The sequence below is a fragment of the Dermacentor albipictus genome, chromosome 2, assembly GCF_038994185.2.
Source record: "Dermacentor albipictus isolate Rhodes 1998 colony chromosome 2, USDA_Dalb.pri_finalv2, whole genome shotgun sequence".
Classification (NCBI taxonomy): Eukaryota; Metazoa; Arthropoda; class Arachnida; order Ixodida; family Ixodidae; genus Dermacentor; species Dermacentor albipictus.
In genome coordinates, this window is record NC_091822.1 from 153589177 (window position 1) to 153608805 (window position 19629).

General features: G+C 51.3%; 1 protein-coding gene across 4 annotated transcripts in view; it reads right to left on the reverse strand.

Moving 5' to 3' along the window:
* Window positions 1-19629, reverse strand: part of Rbp (RIM-binding protein) — a 471200-nt gene that overhangs the window by 156224 nt on the left and 295347 nt on the right. For all 4 annotated transcript variants that reach the window (XM_065430255.2, XM_065430253.2, XM_065430254.2 and 1 more), the window contains exon 5: window positions 1552-1611. In XM_065430255.2, coding sequence (XP_065286327.1) covers window positions 1552-1611 — 60 coding nt within the window. The remainder of the gene's footprint in view (window positions 1-1551; window positions 1612-19629) is intronic.

The window sequence follows — 19629 nt, forward strand, 5'->3', positions numbered from 1 at the left end:
CTTGCTTTTATTATGCAAGAAATGTTGAATAAAGATATATTACATGTTCTCAGTGCATTATTTGTTAATAATGTACTAAGTACTAATGCACGGGTCAGCGCCGCAGTCGCCGTCGTCGATGCAGAACTGCCGGCGTTCATGTTCGCGGCTGCCGTCTTGCATTTCCCATACACGTCCGCGCGCGCTTACGCACGCTCGCGCGCTGCGTATACCCTCCGCTGGGGAGTGCTTTCCAGCGGGCGTAAACGCTGCTCCGTAAAACCGCTGGCCGCCTCAGCGTGGTGCGCATGCGCAGTCACGTCTCCGCTCGCCCGCTCCGCTCCGCTGGCCGTAAACCCGCTGGGCTAAAACTCTCTAGAGTCTAGGTGCGTCGACGGCTTTGTGCATGCCGTGTGTTCTGGCGCACTGTTTGCGTTGAAGCGACAGACAGCACGAAGGTCACTTCGCTCGCTGCTGCTGCCACGCTTCCTCACGCCAGCATTTTGACAGCGAGTTTCTGCGGTCATCGAGCGTGAAGTGTTCATGTTTGCTGTGCGCGCTGATGCCATGCTTGTTAATGTAGTTCGCAAGCGAGTGTTTACGAGCTGATATGCTTGATAAAAGTACTATACTTATTTCGCATGGCAGCATGCGAATTTGCTATCACAATCGATGCTTCGCTTTTCGGGTGAAACTGCGACTTCTTTCTCTGAACTATAATTCGTTTGTTGAAGCAACATATCAAACAAATAACTACTGTTGCTTTGAAAAGTTCTCGAAGTCACGTGCCACAATGAGCGACGTCATCGCACTGCCATGTACGTAGGCGCACTTGTGCGATATACGTCGACTTTCCGGCTGGGAGGGCGACGCCCGCGAGGAGAAGGGCAAACGGCGTTCGGTTTGATAAGCTCTTCCCGCGGCGCGCAGGAATGTCATACATAGCAGGCATGATCATTAGCGCGTACTGTGTGCACTGCGCTAGTCAGCTCAATATAGCCAGACCTGGTGAGGGGCCTTTCAAGAGAGGGAAGAGGCCCTTTCCCAGGCATGTCTAATTACAAACATCCCAACTTTTATCTCACAGTGTGTTTTCATCTATCGGCCCCCTTCTTTAGCTTCCTCACGCACCCCGTAAACCACATGACAGGAAACTTCACGATTGCATTACTCAAATTACGGTTACATCGCAGCCTTAGGCCAACGGCAACGTTGACTGCTACTGCGATAAACCTTTTACACATTATCGCACATATAATTGCTTACACAGAAAGCCTAACTGAAATAATATGTAGGTATGGTTACCATGATTAAAAAAATAATCTTGGTTAAGTGTTTCCTGTAAGGATGGGAGGCTGCCATGCCCGTATAAATTGGGTATTATATTGTGATATCTCTGCGAGTAAGTCATAATTTTTCGCCTGCGAGCATTCAAAGCACTATATAACAGCCCAGCTTAGTATGCGAAATGAGTAAGCGATAGTCATAATAATCTTGCAGGACTCGACACGCAAGCCCACACCGATTAGACCGAGATCTAGAAGAAGGCGTGTGTAAAAAGTTCGTACTCACCACATCTCGAAGCCGAAGTCGGTACTCGTGCTCGATTCTTTCCTTCTGCAATCGAATGGCCTGCACAAACAAAACAACGGACGGGAAGCGTTACCATCGTGTCGCAGTTGCACAAGCGATAAACGCAAGCACGCACGAACGTACCAACACAAGTACTGTCAAGTACACACTCACAAACCCCTCCCCCCCTCGCCCCTCATAAGCATACACGTAAATAATTTTGTATGAAACTGCGATACTGCCATAGTTTGCTGCTGCGTCTAGCATGCTCTCTACCAATGCCTGTTGTTGCCCTAGAGATTTCGATGTGCATATTTGAGCTTATTGTAGGTATTTCTTTAGAGCGCAGATCTTAGGAGCACGTTCCTGCGTTTCGCTCCGGTATCTGCCCTCAGACGTCAGCCTTCGGCGTAGCCGAGCGAACGAGCACAGCGAAGGATGAAAGAGCAAACGCGGAGCGCAGCGGCTGATGAAAGACGGCGATAGCGAACAGAATTCGCTAGGTGGAAAGCGGAGGAGGAGGGTACGGCGAAAGCGTGAGAAGGAAAGCGCCGCTAGCGCCGCTAGCGCCGCGCAACACTCCATGGCTCTGCGGCGACGACCGCTGTGAAATCGAGCCAGAGTAGCGAGCGGTCGTCTCTTCACCGATGGAATGGTGCGAGCGCGTCGACCGAGACAATATATGGAAAGAAAGCGATGCATGAGCGCAGGTCTGTCTGCGGCGCTTGCCGCAAATCACGCCTACGCGTCACCCACGCGCTGCCTCTCGTGATTTCCCGTTTAGCGAGGCAGTCGTGCCACTCTCCGCTCCATTTGCAATGTGCCTCACGAGAGAGACTGTCCGCGCAGGCCGATATATCGCGAAATGAACACACGTGTATAGGTTCGCTCAAATTTCGCACTGGGAAGTAGTGTAATCGTCGGTGAATTTTTTTGCGAGAGCAATTGTATGGACACTGCAGGCGCATTTCTTCCGTTGCCGTGACGTTCCGTATAAAGTCCAAGAGCGATAAAACCGTTGCCGGGTGCCGTATGCTGTGTGTGCGAGTGAAAGTGTGCGAAGGTGTGCCGGCGATCGCGGTTCAATTTCGTGCGCGCAAGCGAGGGAAGCGGGGAGGAAGCACACCGTCTTTCGTCGCGCGCAGCCCGGGTAGCTGTATCTCGAAAGCCACCTGCAACGGGGACGGAGTCCACCTTGTGCTGTCTGTTCGAGGCTTAGTTCGCGCTGATTCGACAGGCAGCACCAACGTCGATTCACTCGTCGCTGCCGCCGCGCTTCCTCACTCCAGCGTTTTGATAGCGAGTTTCCGTGGTGATCGAGTGAGATGTTTTCATGTTTGCTTGTGGCCGCGTGACACCACGCTTGCTAATTTAGTTAGTATGCCTAAGTTTACAAGTTTATATGGCGGATAAAACTACTATCCTTGCTTCGCCTTTCGGCCGAAACTGCGACTTTATTTTTCCTTCCTTTTTTGGAGCCGTGATTAGACACACGAAACACAACAGGCTTCAGAAGATGGCAGAAGCTATTGCCAACGTTAGCCATAACATTCTATTACAAATAAAAATTTTAATAGAAAAAGAGAAGGAGAAAAAGGAGTGGTTATACATGGAAGGCAAGGAGACTAACCAGAAGACTAGAATCCTGTTTTCTACCCTACAATATGAGAAGAGTAAGGGGGACATAAATACGGAAAAAACGGGGGAAGGGAAGCATGTGCACAGACAGACAGACAGACAGACAGACAGACAGACAGACAGACAGACAGACAGACAGACAGAGACAGACAGACAGACAGACAGACAGACAGACGGACGGACGGACGGACGGACGGACAGACAGACAGACAGACAGACAGACAGACAGACAGACAGACAGACAGACAGACAGACAGACAGACAGACAGACAGACAGACAGACAGACAGACAGACAGACAGACAGACAGACAGACAGACAGACGGACGGACGGACAGACAGACAGACAGACAGACAGACAGACAGACAGACAGACAGACAGACAGACAGACAGACAGACAGACAGACAGACAGACAGACAGACACAGACAGACAGACAGACAGACAGACAGACAGACAGACAGACAGACAGACAGACAGACAGACAGACACAGACAGACAGACAGACAGACAGACAGACAGACAGACAGACAGACAGACAGACAGACAGACAGACAGACAGACAGACAGACAGACGGACGGACGGACGGACGGACGGACGGACGGACGGACGGACGGACAGCAGGGGAAACACTGCACAAAGAGAAAAGAAAAAAAGGAAAGTATAGCTTCGTCCTTAAAATCGTCTCATCGTCTCATCGGCGTCGCCGGCCGCTGATGTAAAAGAAATGAGCACCCCCTCCCCCTTCTACTCGCTCATTCACCTCCATCTGTCAGGGGAGGGTGGGGGGGGTGAGATTGAGCGGCGAGGACTGATGGACGGCTGAAACTTTAATCAGACAACGCGTTGCTTTTTCGACAAATCTCGGAAGAAGAGGGCCGGGGTAAGCAGAGCTGCAAGTATGAGGGAAGCAATAGAACAGCCGACCAACCACCGTTGTACGTTACACCCCGCGCAAGGTCCACCGCAGAGAGCTCGTGAAGAGGAGGATTCGGTGCGCGCGACAGCGAGCAATGAAATACGGAGGGCAAATAATAAAATGACAGTACCGGAGAAAAAAAAAACACGAACCAAATAAGATATCAGGAGTGAGGCGAAATATAACGCGCAGGGTTGCCGCAGTTCATTTTCTTCCGCTTGGGAGCTCCGCACAAACGGCGAAGGCGAAAGCGCTCTACGTCTCTCTCGGAGCGGGCCAGGTTCTCAGAAAACTGGAAACCAGCCATATTACTTTGGCGAGTGGATTTGGGAGAGGGCAGGGCTTGCAGCGAAAGGGTGCCGTGCCGGCAGGCAGAGTCGATCGAAAAGAAATGAAACCACGACAAGAGAGGAAAATTGGCTGCCAATATATCTGTGTTTGAAAGCGGGCAAGACCTACCGGCGTGCCTTGAAGAAATAAAGAAAGACGATGATAAAAAGGAAGGAAAAATGAGTGCCGCTTTCGTGTTACGGTGACCGAAGTTAATTACTTTCTGCGTCACAACGTTGACGAGCTGTCTGCGGTACACTTTCCGGAGAGCAGGAGTTCACTGAGCTGCGAGTGCATATATATATATATATATATATATATATATATATATATATATATATATATATATATATAGAGAGAGAGAGAGAGAGAGAGAGAGAGAGAGAGACTGCGCTGCGTGAAGCGACGGAGTCCCTCGCAAACTAGGGTGGTTGCTTGGGCTAGTTGGTAATTCATGATCAAAAATAACGTACAGCGCAAACGACAAGGACAGCGAAAGACGACATACACAGCGCTGTGTATGTCGTCTTTCGCTGTCCTTGTCGTTTGCGCTGTACGTTATTTTTGATCCCTCGCAAAGCGTGTAATTGAATATGTGCTCGTAACAATTGATGCCGGCTTACTTCCTCGAGCTACACCGCATGGACATTGAACAGGACGATTCCCCACGGTTCCCAAATAGTTTTCATCCGCCTATTTGTTTTTCTTCTGTTTGTCAAACTTGCGGCTACGCACGCGCGCTTTTGCATTACCCGTCCTTCGTTCTCACTAAACATCTATCTGCCTCCCTCAACCCTCTCGCTGCCCCTTTTCCCTTCGTTTAGATCGTTACGTACGACCAACAGACGTCGGAATCAGGTGACGGCTGCGGCAACTGAATGGGGGAACGCAACCGCCACGTCCCTATTCACCGTGATGAATCCCAAAATACCTATAGCAGCACTCGAGGCACGTAAATCCTTTTGTGTGCGCCGCCTCTGTCACCACAAGAAAGAAAGAAAGAAAGAAGCGCGAAGCGCTGGCCTTGGGAGCAAGGGGAAATTTCAGATAACGACAGCTCGTCTGCTGCTCATCGAGTAAACAGCCGCCTCGCGGTGGACGTCACGTCGGTCCGGAGAATCTACAAGCGAAGAACCGAAACGGCGAAAAGATTAAACGAACGAACCACGAAAGGAGGAAAGAAAGGAAGCGTTAGAAGAACGACGAAGAAACAGCGGCGGCGAAGCGCGGGTCGAGGTGGGGCGCAGGCACGGTAGCGTGCGGACATGCGGCGTGATGAGATGGCCAGCTGCCCCGCAAGGCGTTTTTCTTTGCCCCCGACCGATGATTGTAACGCACCCGACGCGCACCCGTGCTCGGAGGAGAAGCAAATCGATGCGCGCGCGTTCTCGTCCGCAGCCTCGTCTCGTTTCGAAGACGGTGCAGCGAGCCCGTCGACCGCCGCCACCTGAGCGCGCCTCACTCGGGTCTTTTGTGCCTCGGTGATCGCGAAACCGGCCCGCCGGATCCCTTCTTCTCGGGCTAACCACATTCGGCGTTCAAAGGGAGGACGCCGCGTCGAAGGGATCGATCGGCCCGGCCCTGCCTCCCTGATCTTATCGGCTAGGAATGCATATTCGGGCGGCGACGGCGTGGTCGAAATGGTTAGAGCGGACGGATAGATGCGCGGTAACGCGTAAGCGAGGGCCACCTGTACTCTGCCTCACCAAATGCACGCAGTGCAGTGAAGGTTGCAGGAACTCGCCTTCGCAGCCAATCGGTGACGAGAAAGACGGCTGCGCGTTCCAAAGGAGGCAGGGCTTGCCCGATCTCGACTTTGAACTCTATTCGCACCAAGTAGCGCTTTCCACGATCCGGGAGGGCCAACAGGGAAAGCTGGCATAAATGACAGCTTGACGGAGCCCCACCCCCCCTCTCCTCCCTCCGCGCCCGTTACTGCCAGAGAGTTAACGCACAGAAAAAAAAAAGCTCGTTAAAATAGATTCGCCATCGTACATTATCTCAGGATGCATATAACAAACAATCACTCACAAATCGAAATTTTCCACACTCCGAAAGCAAGTAGGACAAATGTAACATATGGGTGTAGGTACGACGGATCAATATCACAGAGCAAAAGGCATTTGACGAAACGCAGGAATGTAACATAGGAGATGCTGCAAATGAACACAGGAATTCAAGTAGTGCTAATAAATGTCGCGTAAGACATTACAAATAACAGACAATGCACGCAGCTAATCATTCCGTGACGCTTTCAATTCAGTCGGCGTCACGCGAAGTGTGATCACAGGCGGTCAGTGTCTGAGGAGCCACCTTCTCATTTGAAGGCAGATACCTTTCCTTGGAAATTTTGGCCGTTTTCGCGGTTAGTCGGTGGTCGTTGCTAGGTTGGTCGATGGTCGTAGGCCAGTGGTCGATGGTCGAACTTGGCAAGGAAAACGTTCGCTCGCTCACTCTCTCTCTCTCTTTCGCTACATCTCTCACTCAATCTTACTCGCCCTTTCGCTTGCCGTTCGTTCGTTCGTTCGTTCGTTCGTTCGTTCGTTCGTTCGTTCGTTCGTTCGTTCGTTCGTTCGTTCGCGTTCGTTCGTTCGTTCGTTCGTTCGTTCGTTCGTTCGTTCGTTCGTTCGTTCGTTCGTTCGTTCGTTCGTTCGTTCGTTCGTTCGTTCGTTCGTTCGTTCGTTCGTTCGTTTTTACGATCAAACGTTCAGGCCATTCGCTTAAACTGACAATCATCGTCGATGGTTTCTGCTCATTTATTTTTCAGATTGACTGACACACCAGCTCCATTCTGCACGGAAAATGCAAGATGGAGATAGCTGGTACTTGACGGGCGAGGAAGCGGAAGCGCTAGAAGTATAAGCGCAAAGTGCTTGTGTAGATGGATTTTGGTTGCGCTGATGAAAGACAGATATAAATTTCATTCGAAGTTCCTTCGAAAGAGGAAGGCTTTTCGCTGACCCACTCGTTAAAGTCTGGTAAAAGCAGCTGTTGGTTGCCAGGCTTAGTGTTTGGTCTAGTCAGGGTAATCGTCGACCGAGACAGTAGACCCTGCCGACTAACAATGCTAAATAGAGCAGAGCGCTTTAGAATATTGCTATTGATTTAGAATATTGAATATTATTGAATAATATATATTGAATAATATAATGAATATTGAATGATATATATTTAGAATATTGAATAATATATTGAAATTGAATATTGAATATTGAAATATTGAATTTAGAATATTGCTGATTACTTCGTACGTTTTCTTTTTTTTTCTTGCATAAGGCATGAAATTGTGCAAAGGTGTTACGCATGTAAGGTAGGCTTCTTCTATGAATTTTTCCCTGCCAAAATTATCAATGCGTTCCGAATTTCGTATTTTTAGTAACCCGAAAAGGACGTCACAGAAACAGGCGGTATGGTGGAGGCAGGCAATGACAGAATGCGTGGCAGTGGGCAGTCTTCACTGCAGCAGAACTGAAAGCCGGATGGCACTGTATAGTCCCAAGCAAATCGTAAACGCAAAGCGCCGCTATCTATATAGCGCCTTACAATGCCGGAAAAGTCTTGAAAAATACCGCCGATAGATTGCGTAAGTTGTAGACACCAGTTACCGGACCAAACGCGCCGCCAGGACAGTCACGTCTCTTTTCGTCAGGCAGGAACAACACAGTCCGCGAAGAACTAGAGCACGAAACACCTGCTTCTACTTGCGCCTGTGGTCCCTAAGACGGTAGTGAAAGCATCTTGCCTCGCTTGGGAGTGGCGCGTCTTTCTGTAACGCTGTTTTCAATTATCCGGAGTGGTAGACTGAAAACGAGGCACGTTCTGTCCTCCTTCCCTCTTTGCCCGCTATAACCACAAAACCCTGACCTTTCGTTTCTTTCTAGAGCAGCGCAGGGAAGCTATTTTTTAGCCTGTAACACTTGCCTCGGGGCCTTTGTTCCCCCACAATTCGCCTTATATTTTATTTATGTTTTTTTTTTCGTGCGCCGTTACCTACTGACCTCCCGTTCAGCGAAGACGAAAGTACGAAACGGCTGAGCGGGTTGTTTTTTGTAGCCGAATGCCAGTCGTCTTTCACAGTGTGTTTACCTTGCTTGCTTTCTTGCTGCTTGCCTTTCCCTGAAAGCGGACAGTCGTCTGGTTGACCTCCCTGCCTTTCCTCTCTGTGCTATAAACCCGCCGTGGTTGCTCAGTGGCTATGGTGTTAGGCTGCTGAGCACGAGGTCGCGAGATCGAATCCCGGCCTCGGCGACCGCATTTCCCTCGGGGCGAAATGCGAAAACAACCGTGTGCTTACATTTAGGTGCACGTTAAAGAACCCCAGGTGGTCGAAATTTCCGGGGTCCTCCACTGCAGCGTGCCTCATAATCAGAAAGTGGTTTTCGCACGTAAAACCTCATTTTTTTTATTCTCTTTGCTATATATATCTATCTCTTTCTCTCCATGTTGTGTTTTCTTCTAATGGCAAAAAGGAAACTATCCCTCTTTAGGCCAAGCTATTCTCAAGTCCCAAACCCTATTCCGGAAAGGGAAAAAAAAACAAGATCAAAACTAGAGCAAAAATTACAAGCACTGCAATACAAGTCACAAGCACACAAGTGGTGTTGCCAGGGATGTCAACAGTGGAGACAGACAAATGCGCTGTTTTAGCGCGCTGCCTTTGCTCTTACCTTCAGCTGGACCAAAGAATAACTGCAAGGTAGCTTGTTGGTGGAGGAGGTGCGCTTACGTAACGGCCAAAAAGACAGATCAATAACAGCGTATCAGCGCTCTTGCTTTAAATATTTATTTCCGCGCTTCTCTTACTGAAAATATTGCTGTTTTCCGTTTTAATCTTGCTTAAGTATTGCCTCAGCTACTGCTAAAATTGACTGCGGGAAACCAGCTTCTTCTAACCTTACAATCTGCTTGTCAAAGCTGTCCTGTATTTTGTGTGTGCATGAGTTCTTTAAGGCTGCAAGCGAACGCAAAGATAAAAACCGTAAAGTTGTGCCTTAAGTTCGCAAGACTTCCCACAACTTAAGAAAAGGTTGGGAAACGATATGGAGTTGAGGTGGCGTTTTCGGCTCCCGGTAAGCTTGCTGGCATATGTTAGCGCGGAGGAAGAGGCACGAGTAGGTCCTAAGGGTGCGGAATAAAGCACATCAATTCCTACGTAGATTGCAGTGTTGAGGTAGTCTATCAGATTACTCTATCATGTGGCAAACTCTACGCAGGCCAAACAGGAAGGTGCGTGATTCTACGCTCGCGTCAGCATGAATTGTGAACAAGGAATCAAGCGAGTGGACACTTTCCTACCAACTTCTTGGCGTGCCCATGTAAGCCTATGCTGAAAGAACTGAAGATATTATGCCGGTGCCAAGATAGCCGAGCGAGAGAGTTACGCGAGGCGTATCATATCAGAAAGAAGGGACATGATTGTGTCAGCGACACCCCGGTTCATCTGTACAGCATTGAGATGAGGTTTGTTGATGAATATAGTTAGGTTGGGCATTGCTTGAACAGAAAGTTCTTTTTTTTAGTGATTATGCCTTTCTGCACACGCGCAGTGGTGTATTTCTCAGATGTACCTGTATGCGGTCTATGTGGAATAAAGATTAGCTGCAAGTCTTCGTGCCTGTCCTTGAGTGCTCGCTGTGTGGTCGTGTGTTCGTGCAGTTATAGAACTGTTTGCAAGGGAAGTGAGGAGAAATGTGAGAGCGTCTTGAGCCCAGCGATAATGTGATAGCGGTGACGATCCGCAGCGAAACCATCGCCGGCAAAGAATAAAACAACATAGGCATGACAATACCATCTGCACCGATTGGCTCGCCCATGAGCATACGTTAAACAATCCCGGAGTTTTGAGGTGCCAACACTACGTTATGATTATCAGGCACGTTGTGGTGGGGGATTCGTGATCAATATCCCTTCCCCCCCCCCCTCCCCACACACACACACACACATCGGGGTTCTCTATAACGTACATTCGATGCACGGCCCACACGAGCGCTTTCTTGCAATGCGCCCCCCATCAAAACGCGGCCGCCGTGGCCGGCAGTCGTACCTCGAAAGCGCGGGTGCTTAATAACGCAACGCCTTCCCTTCGCCGCTACGCCACCGCGTCGGGTCTGCGCAAACTCATCGCCTTTGTGCTCCGGAACGCAAATTGCGAATTTCGCGATCCGGGAGCTGCTGCGCACCGCGGGCAGAGAGCGCCGGCGGTCAAACACCGCGCGCACGTGTTCTCTCACTCCGCGAGATTAAAGGCGACAGCGCTCCTCCGGCAAGAGTTCGGGCCGCCTCCTGCGCACATGGGTGGGCAAGGCTCTGCGTTGCCCCCCCCCCGCCCCCTCCCCCCCCCATCGCCTCCCCTCCTTCCCACAAGCAGCGCCCTTTCGCGCGCCCCGGCGCTAGCTCGCCGCAGAAGCCGGCGCGCGGCCCGTCAAATGAGATAATCATTCTCGGCGGCGCGCAGACAAGCTGCTGGCGCAACGCGGCGCCGACGCTATCCGCCAGCGCAGTCTCCGCTAGGGCGACCCGGCGTAAGGCAAGCCCGGGCCCCGCCCTCATCAATTTTACCCCGCCGTCCGAGTAGCTACACACACGCGCGCGCAGCGCCTTTCTGCTGCCCCACGGAGTGGCAGCAAGGAGCTAGCTGCCGAGGCATTATTTTGCCCCTCTTTCTTGATATGTAGACGCTGACGACATCGGGTAGGTCTCTATTGTGTCGCGGCCAGTGGGACAAGGCGGGGGGAGCCAGACCGTACTCCGTCTCAGCGCCTTCGTGCACCGCAGTGAAGCATAGGGGCCCTGTCGACTAAACGTTAACGTGGGTCGGCTGCGAGTTTCCTGAAGCTGTGGGACGGTTCGCCCATTGTGCACTGGTAATCCTTCCGCGGAGCTTCCATTCAATCGGCGCCGCGCGGAGTGCGGACAAAACACGGACGAAGGAGAAGCCTTTGGCTCTGGTTCTCCCAAGAACAATTCGGCTGACGCGACGCGTAGCTTTCGCCGCACTGCACAGCGTTGCTGATGGAAAGCCAGTCAAAGAAAAGGCAAGGGGAAGTAGGCGCGCGCGACGGGAGGGAGTTTGAGCAGTGTAGGCTCTTGGGAAGTTGCGCGACCCCGTAGTGATGTATAACGTGGCGACGTGGGGTCAGTTCCGAGCGATCAACTATACGCGGGTGTAAGAGCACTCCGTGTCTTGAGCGATGCTTTCTTTGAGACTTATATTACCGCGATGTTCAGTCACATATTTATTTCCCCGCACTCTTCCAACAAAGGGTAGAGGGTGGGAGGGGGAGGTCGGAGATTCTAGGCTTCACTGCGCAATATAATGGAACACACGTCGGGTAACCAGAGGTCGCGTCCCCGGAAGCTGTATTCATCTGCTCGAGCGTGATGAGATGGGCTAGTGCCACTTCCCAGACCACAATGAGTTAATCAAATCGGGTACCCAACTTCTATGCATTTCTTTGAAATGTATATAAGTACTAGGTAATTGCAATAAAAACAATTAAACGTAACTTATGCCATGTCCTTGGTTCCAACAAAAGGACAGTTCTATTTTGCTTGCATTTACCTTAATCAGAGTGTACATATACAAGCACTTTAACGAACATCACTCATAACACATATGTTAAGCAGCCGTTAATTTACATACGGATATTCAATCACGAGGAAAAGGAGGAAATAAAGAGAGAAGGTATGGATGTTAACCAATCACAAGGAATGTAATATGCAAGGGAAACTGTCGCTTTGGGAATAGTCAAGTGTAAAGTGGTGATTGGGAGAGAGGAAAAGGTCAATAGATTTCTTTTAAAAATCTTTCATTTCGGTATCTGCCTTTTAACTGCTACTTAACGCATATCCGACGTGCCAAATTACCCACATTTTCTTTTTTCGCGTAATTTCATTTGACTAACAATATCGTGGCTATAAAGGGTCTCGAGCTGCGTTTTGCAGAAGTGGAGTCGATTTGCGAGTAATTACGAGTAATTGTGCCACAGAACCTGCAGAGGAAGTCGTCGACGTAAGAAATTATGCAGATTCATCGCACATATTCCAATCTATATATATATATAAAAAACTTCTCCTCCGTCTATGCGTTCTGACGCATGGCGGCTGCGTGTCGCAACCCGGTAAATCGGCAAGATGCGAAAACTCCCACCGGGCCACCACGTGATACGATCCACGTGACAGCGACGGCATCCACGTGACAGCGGATTACATTTGTGGCCGAGATCGGCCAAGTTTTCTATCGCGTCATCTTTGGTATCAGACTACTTTACTATCGCACTATCTCCAAGTATGGTCGACTTTACTCGGCAAGAAGCCGACCAAGCAGACGCGCCAGACCACGGGGAAAAAGGCCTAAGAAAAAAAAAGCCCACTTAATTTTTTTTAAAATTTGGCGCTTGCTGTTGTACATTTGTTACACTGAGGATATTTTGGTCCGGTTTGTTGTTTCACTACGGAATCCCGTAGAGAATAGAGCTAGCTACCAGCAGACCTGAGGGGCAGAACAGATTGTGTAACATATAAGGGGAGGGAGGGGGGGGGGGGCGATCCGTTGTATGTGTGATGTTCTGTACGTGAGGAGCTATTTGGCAAGACAGCGTCTGCAGCAGCAAGTTCTTGCAAGTCAGCTTACACGCGACATCACAGGGAGGCCACGTACACAATTCTTTAACACGTCAGCAAACCAGTTGCGAATGATGCGGATGTACCAGTCCCTTTACTATAAGATAAAAAAAGAATAGAAAGGAAGAAGCAAAGGAAACGAAAACCAGAGAGGAAGCATCCAATCGGAGAGTGAGACTTGGACTTGCAAACTGCCATAATCCCTCGGCGTATTCGCCGCCCTTCGCGCAGGTGTTATAAATGGGTATTCCGCGCCATCTGTTTGCGAAAGCTCACGGCTTTATTGGCGCGGCTGAGCACGATTACACTGGAGGCTTACTTACAGCATAGGTTGAATGGATTGACCTCGTGCACTCGCACTTAATATGTTTGTGTGTGTCGTGTTCCTTCGCACAACAATATCGACACGTGTACTTATCTTTATAGGGTGACCAAGTTTCACCGCCTAAAGCTGGAACCGCATGGCGCGTTTTTCGCGAGCGAAAAACGCGACGGGCGGCAAACGCCCGCGTTGGCGCCGACGCGCGAGCACCCGTACGAAAGAAAAGGAGCGGCGCTTTCGCGCCGCGTTTTCCGGGTTGCCAGACAACATAACTCTCAACGACAGGTATTGTCGCTGTTACCGCATATATAATATGCCCTTAAACTTACAGAACACTACAATAAAAATAATCTGAGTGTAATTAGACAGCGACATTTCTTTCCGAAGTGTATTTATCAAGCTTAATTTCAAGCAGCAATATTTTGTGCGAAACTGCGACTGTGTACCTTCCGCATGCTGAGAAGCCGCTGCTTGTCTACAACTTCACATATAAAAAGGAGGGTGGGCCGCTTACTACTGAGCAGAAGAGGCGATTGCTGCTATTAATGGGGATACTGATACTGACGCAAGAAAAAATGTGGGTCAGGAGGTACATGTGGGTGCGGCCTGCCTGTTTGAGAAGAGAGCGAGCACCATACACTGGTAATATTATTAGCAAATTGTCTTGCCAGTATTAGCGATGAGACGCGACGCTTCTCAACTTTAGTTATTAGGGCCTCGTTGAAGGTTGCTTTGTTCATTTTAGGTGAACACGATGCGCGAACCAGCACGATGCGCGAACGAAATCACGGTAGCACATGTTTTCCTCGACGCGCGCGCCAGTTCTGCCGAGAAAAAGAAAAAAAAAATTCGCCAAGGAGGTTCCGTCGAGATGCGCAGAGAGTAGGGCCATCTGGTGGCAAAAAAAGAACCAAAATGCCACGTGACCAAATGCCACGTGACTTACCTGAACTCTGATTGGTGGACGCGCGCGCGCGACGCGTTTTTTTCTACTCAGAGCAGCAACACGCGGCGGCGCGATTTCGTGATGGATCCTCCTGGGCACGCGTTAAAATGACGCGCGCGTCCCACCATCCGCGCGTCAATCGCGCCTGAAATCGCGCCATGCGGTTCCGCCTTAACAAATGCTGTCGCACAGCGCGGGACGCGCCTGCGTGTATCCGAAGTTTCTGGAAAGTTATCGATGCTTCTATCTGCTGTCTGTTGTCGCCGAACCTTATGTTATCTGATGTCATCGTGTGACGCGAATGGTGTAGAACTTTATGGAAGGCACGCGGGTCCCAACGATTAGTCTGGAACATTCGTTGACTGCTGTATAAAAGCCGACGCGCTGGACCCGCTGATCAGATTTTCGACGATCGCCGACTGTGTTCGTCGCTATCGTTGTGCTATAAGTGTAGCCTGTTTTGTGGGCACAGGTTCGCCCAATAAAAGTTAGTTTTGTTGTTCACAGTATTGCTACTGTGTTATTCAACGTCACCACCACGTGACATCTGGTGGAGGTGCTGGGTAGGTGCTGGGTAGGTGCTGCGAGAGGTACTGGGTTCGGACGACCTTCAAGAGACCATCAGGTCCTGCCTTCGTCGCTGACATCGTGAAAGATGAGGTTCAGCGATCGCTTGGGGTTCCTGAGGTGCAACCTCAATTACCGCAGCCCCAGCCAGAAGCGATGACCTACGCCGCCGTCGCACGCCGTCAAGGTCCCCCTCCGCGACCACGCCAGGGCCCTGCAACGACGCAATTCCGTCGTCCGCAGCCGACGCCGCCAGCACGCCCACCCGTCGCCCAGCGCACCTACGCGAGGAAGACGGACATTTGGCGAGCCCCCGACCACCGCCCGCTCTGCTATCACTGCGGAGAAGCCGGCCACGTGTATCGCCGATGCCCATACCGGGAGATGGGACTGCGAGGTTTCGCCGTCAACGCTCCGCGCCCACAGCAAGGTGAACGCCCTCGCGATATCGCCGACTACCTCGCCGCTACTCAGTGGAGCCCTCGACGACCGTCCCGTTCGCCGTCACCAGGCCGCTACCTGTCGTCGCAGCGCCGACCATACACCGGCCCAGCCCGGGGCCGCTCTGCCAGCCCATATCCGGAAAACTAAAAGCAGCAATCGATGGAGGTGCGGTTGCTGTTCGTCGAACTGACGAAAATCCTCCGCCGCCGACGAAAACAACGAAGAAACTATCTCGACGACCTAATGAAGACACGCCGCAGTCCCGACGAAGTCAGCAAACCAAGACTACACCGACGAAAGACGACTTGACGACGCGACGTTCCAGTTTCAGTTCAACACGACACAGCCGTGATCCGACGCCAAGACCTAACTGCAACGCCAGACAAAGAACCACCGACCTCGACGTGCTTCTCGACGGCCACGCAGTTACCGCCTTAGTGGACACCGGTGCTGATTACTCCGTCATGAGTGGACACATCGCCGCGCAGTTGAAGAAGGTTAAGACTGCATGGGAAGGCCCTCAAATTCGCACCGCTGGAGGACACCTGATTACGCCGACTGGAATCTGCACAGCAAGAATAACCATTCATGACCGGACTTACCCTGCCACCTTCGTTATCCTCCAACAGTGTTCACGAGACGTCATTCTCGGCATGGACTTCCTGAACCAACACGGCGCAATCATCGACCTGAAGTCGAGGTCAATAACGCTGTCGGAAGATAAAGCGATACCGCCGGAGAGCCCTCGTAGTCACCACGCCTTGAGTGTGCTCGAAGATCAAGTGAGCCTCCCGCCTCGCTCCAGCATTGTTATTTCGGTCGGCACCGAAATACCCGCTGACGTAGAAGGTGTCATCGAAGGCGACCAACGTCTACTGCTAGACCGTGAAATTTGCGTCGCAAGAGGGATCGCTCGACTACACGGAGGGAAAACTGAAGTGTTGCTGACAAACTTCAGCCAGGAGTTCAAGCACATCAACAAGGGCACGACGATCGCGTACATCGAGGAAATTCTGGAAACCAGTAATGCGTTTGTCCTCTCGGATTCCGCCGCATCTACCCCGACGACCATGGTTCCCGAACCATCCTACGACATTAATCCAAGTCTGCCAGTGGTTAAGCAACAGCAGCTCAGAAGTCTGCTCCGACGATACAAAGGCTGCTTTTCGACGTCATCGAGGATTCGACAAACACCAGTCGCCAAGCATCGCATAATCACCGAGGAGTACGCTCGACCACTCCGCCAAAGCCCTTACCGAGTTTCGCCGCGAGAACGCGAAGCCATAAGAGAACAAGTCGACGAAATGCTGCGCGACGACATCATCCAGCCGTCGAAAAGCCCGTGGGCCTCCCCTGTTGTCCTGGTGGAGAAAAAGGACGGAACCCTACGTTTCTGCGTCGATTATCGTCGTCTGAACAAGATCACGAAGAAGGACGTATACCCCCTTCCACGGATAGACGACGCATTGGATCGGCTCTGCAACGCTAAGTACTTCTCCTCGATGGACCTCAAGTCTGGCTATTGGCAAATAGAAGTCGACGAAAGAGAACGCGAAAAGACCGCCTTCATCACCCCAGACGGCCTCTACGAGTTCAAGGTTATGCCATTTGGACTGTGCTCGGCGCCTGCAACGTTCCAGCGCGTGATGGACACGGTTTTAGCGGGATTGAAATGGCAGACCTGTCTCGTTTACTTGGATGACGTCGTTGTATTCGCCGGAAATTTCGACGATCACCTTAGGCGGCTTGCCACAGTACTAGAGGCCATCAAGTCATCAGGGCTCACTCTGAAGCCAGAAAAATGCCGCTTCGCTTACGATGAGCTTCTGTTCCTAGGCCACGTCATCAGTAAATCCGGAGTACGCCCCGACCCCCAGAAAACAGCTGCCATCGCAAAGTTCCCGCAGCCCACCGACAAGAAGGCAGTGCGTAGATTCCTTGGCATGTGTGCCTACTACAGGCGCTTTGTCAAGGACTTTTCACGCATCGCCGAGCCGTTGACACGTCTAACTAAATGTGATGTTGAGTTCAAGTGGGAAACGCCGCAGGCCGACGCATTTGAAGAACTCAAACGACGCATGCAGTCGCCGCCGGTACTTGCGCACTTCGACGAGTACGCCGATACAGAAATCCATACTGACGCCAGTAGCCTAGGCCTCGGTGCCGTTCTAGTCCAGAGGAAAAACGGAGTCGAACAGGTGATATCTTACGCTAGCCGGTCGCTGTCAAAAGCGGAAGGCAACTATTCTACGACCGAAAAGGAATGCCTCGCCATCGTTTGGGCTACAGCTAAATTTCGCCCTTATCTTTATGGCAGGCCATTCAAAGTCGTCAGTGACCATCACGCGTTGTGTTGGCTAGCGAGTATAAAGGATCCTTCAGGACGACTGGCGCGGTGGAGCCTCAGACTACAAGAATACGACATCACTGTAACCTACAAGTCCGGACGAAAACACTCCGATGCCGATTGCCTATCACGCGCCCCCATTGACCCGCCGCCGCAAGATGACGAAGATGACGACGCCTTCCTTGGAATGATAAGCGCGGAAGATTTCGCTGAACAGCAACGGGCAGACCCGGAGCTAAAAGGCCTCGTGGAATATTTGGAAGGGCACACCGACGTTGTCCCCAGGGCATTTAGGCGCGGATTATCTTCCTTCACGCTTCAAAACAATCTACTCGTGAAGAAGAACTTTTCACCAGTCCGCGCCAACTACCTTCTTGTTGTCCCGTCAGGACTTCGTCCAGAAGTATTGCACGCCCTACATGACGATCCGACCGCTGGACACCTCGGATTTTCCCGGACACTATCGAGGATACAAGAAAAGTATTATTGGCCGCGCCTGACCGCCGACGTCACCCGTTATGTCATAACATGCCGAGACTGTCAGCGACGCAAGACACCGCCGACAAGGCCAGCCGGACTGCTACAGCCAATCGAGCCTCCTTGCTGACCTTTCCAGCAGATCGGGATGGACTTGCTGGGACCCTTTCCGACGTCAACAACCGGAAATAAGTGGATCGTCGTGGCGACGGACTACCTCACCCGCTTCGCAGAAACTAAAGCACTGCCGAAAGGTAGCGCAGCCGAAGTGGCGAAATTCTTTGTTGAAAACATCCTGCTGCGACATGGCGCCCCAGAAGTCCTCATCACCGACAGAGGAACGGCCTTTACAGCGGAGCTCACCCAAGCCATACTGAAATACAGTCAAACAAGGCACAGGAGGACAACGGCCTACCATCCGCAGACGAATGGTCTTACGGAGCGGCTGAATAAGACCCTCGCCGACATGCTAGCGATGTACGTCGACGTCGAACACAAGACCTGGGATGCCGTCCTGCCGTACGTAACATTCGCTTACAACACGGCGGTGCAAGAAACAACACAGATCACGCCGTTCAAGCTGGTCTACGGCAGGAACCCGACGACGACGCTCGACGCCATGCTGCCGCACATCACTGACGAGGAGAACGTTGACGTCGCTACCTATCTCCGGCGCGCCGAAGAAGCCCGACAGCTCGCCCGCCTGCGAATCAAGAGCCAGCAGAGGACCGACAGCCGACACTACAACCTCCGACGACGCTTCGTCGAGTACCAGCCCGGCGACCGTGTTTGGGTATGGACCCCGATACGCCGGCGAGGACTCAGTGAGAAGCTACTGCGACGCTATTTTGGACCCTACAAGGTCATCCGACGTATTGGTGCTCTGGACTATGAGGTCGTGCCAGACGGCATTTCGCATTCACAGCGGCGCCGCGCACGATCTGAAGTGGTCCACGTGGTGCGCCTTAAACCATTTTACGGACGCTGACGAACTTTCTTATTTTGTTGTTTTCTTTGCTACGAGTGCTTTTCTTTGTTACTTTCGCTTGTTTGCAGCATCGGGTCGATGCTTTTTTAAGAGGGGGGGTAATGACACGTGTACTTATCTTTATAGGGTGACCAAGTTTCACCGCCTAACAAATGCTGTCGCACAGCGCGGGACGCGCCTGCGTGTATCCGAAGTTTCTGGAAAGTTATCGATGCTTCTATCTGCTGTCTGTTGTCGCCGAACCTTATGTTATCTGATGTCATCGTGTGACGCGAATGGTGTAGAACTTTGTGGAAGGCACGCGGGTCCCAACGATTAGTCTGGAACATTCGTTGACTGCTGTATAAAAGCCGACGCGCTGGACCCACTGATCAGATTTTCGACGATCGCCGACTGTGTTCGCCGCTATCGTTGTGCTATAAGTGTAGCCTGTTTTGTGGGCACAGGTTCGCCCAATAAAAGTTAGTTTTGTTGTTCA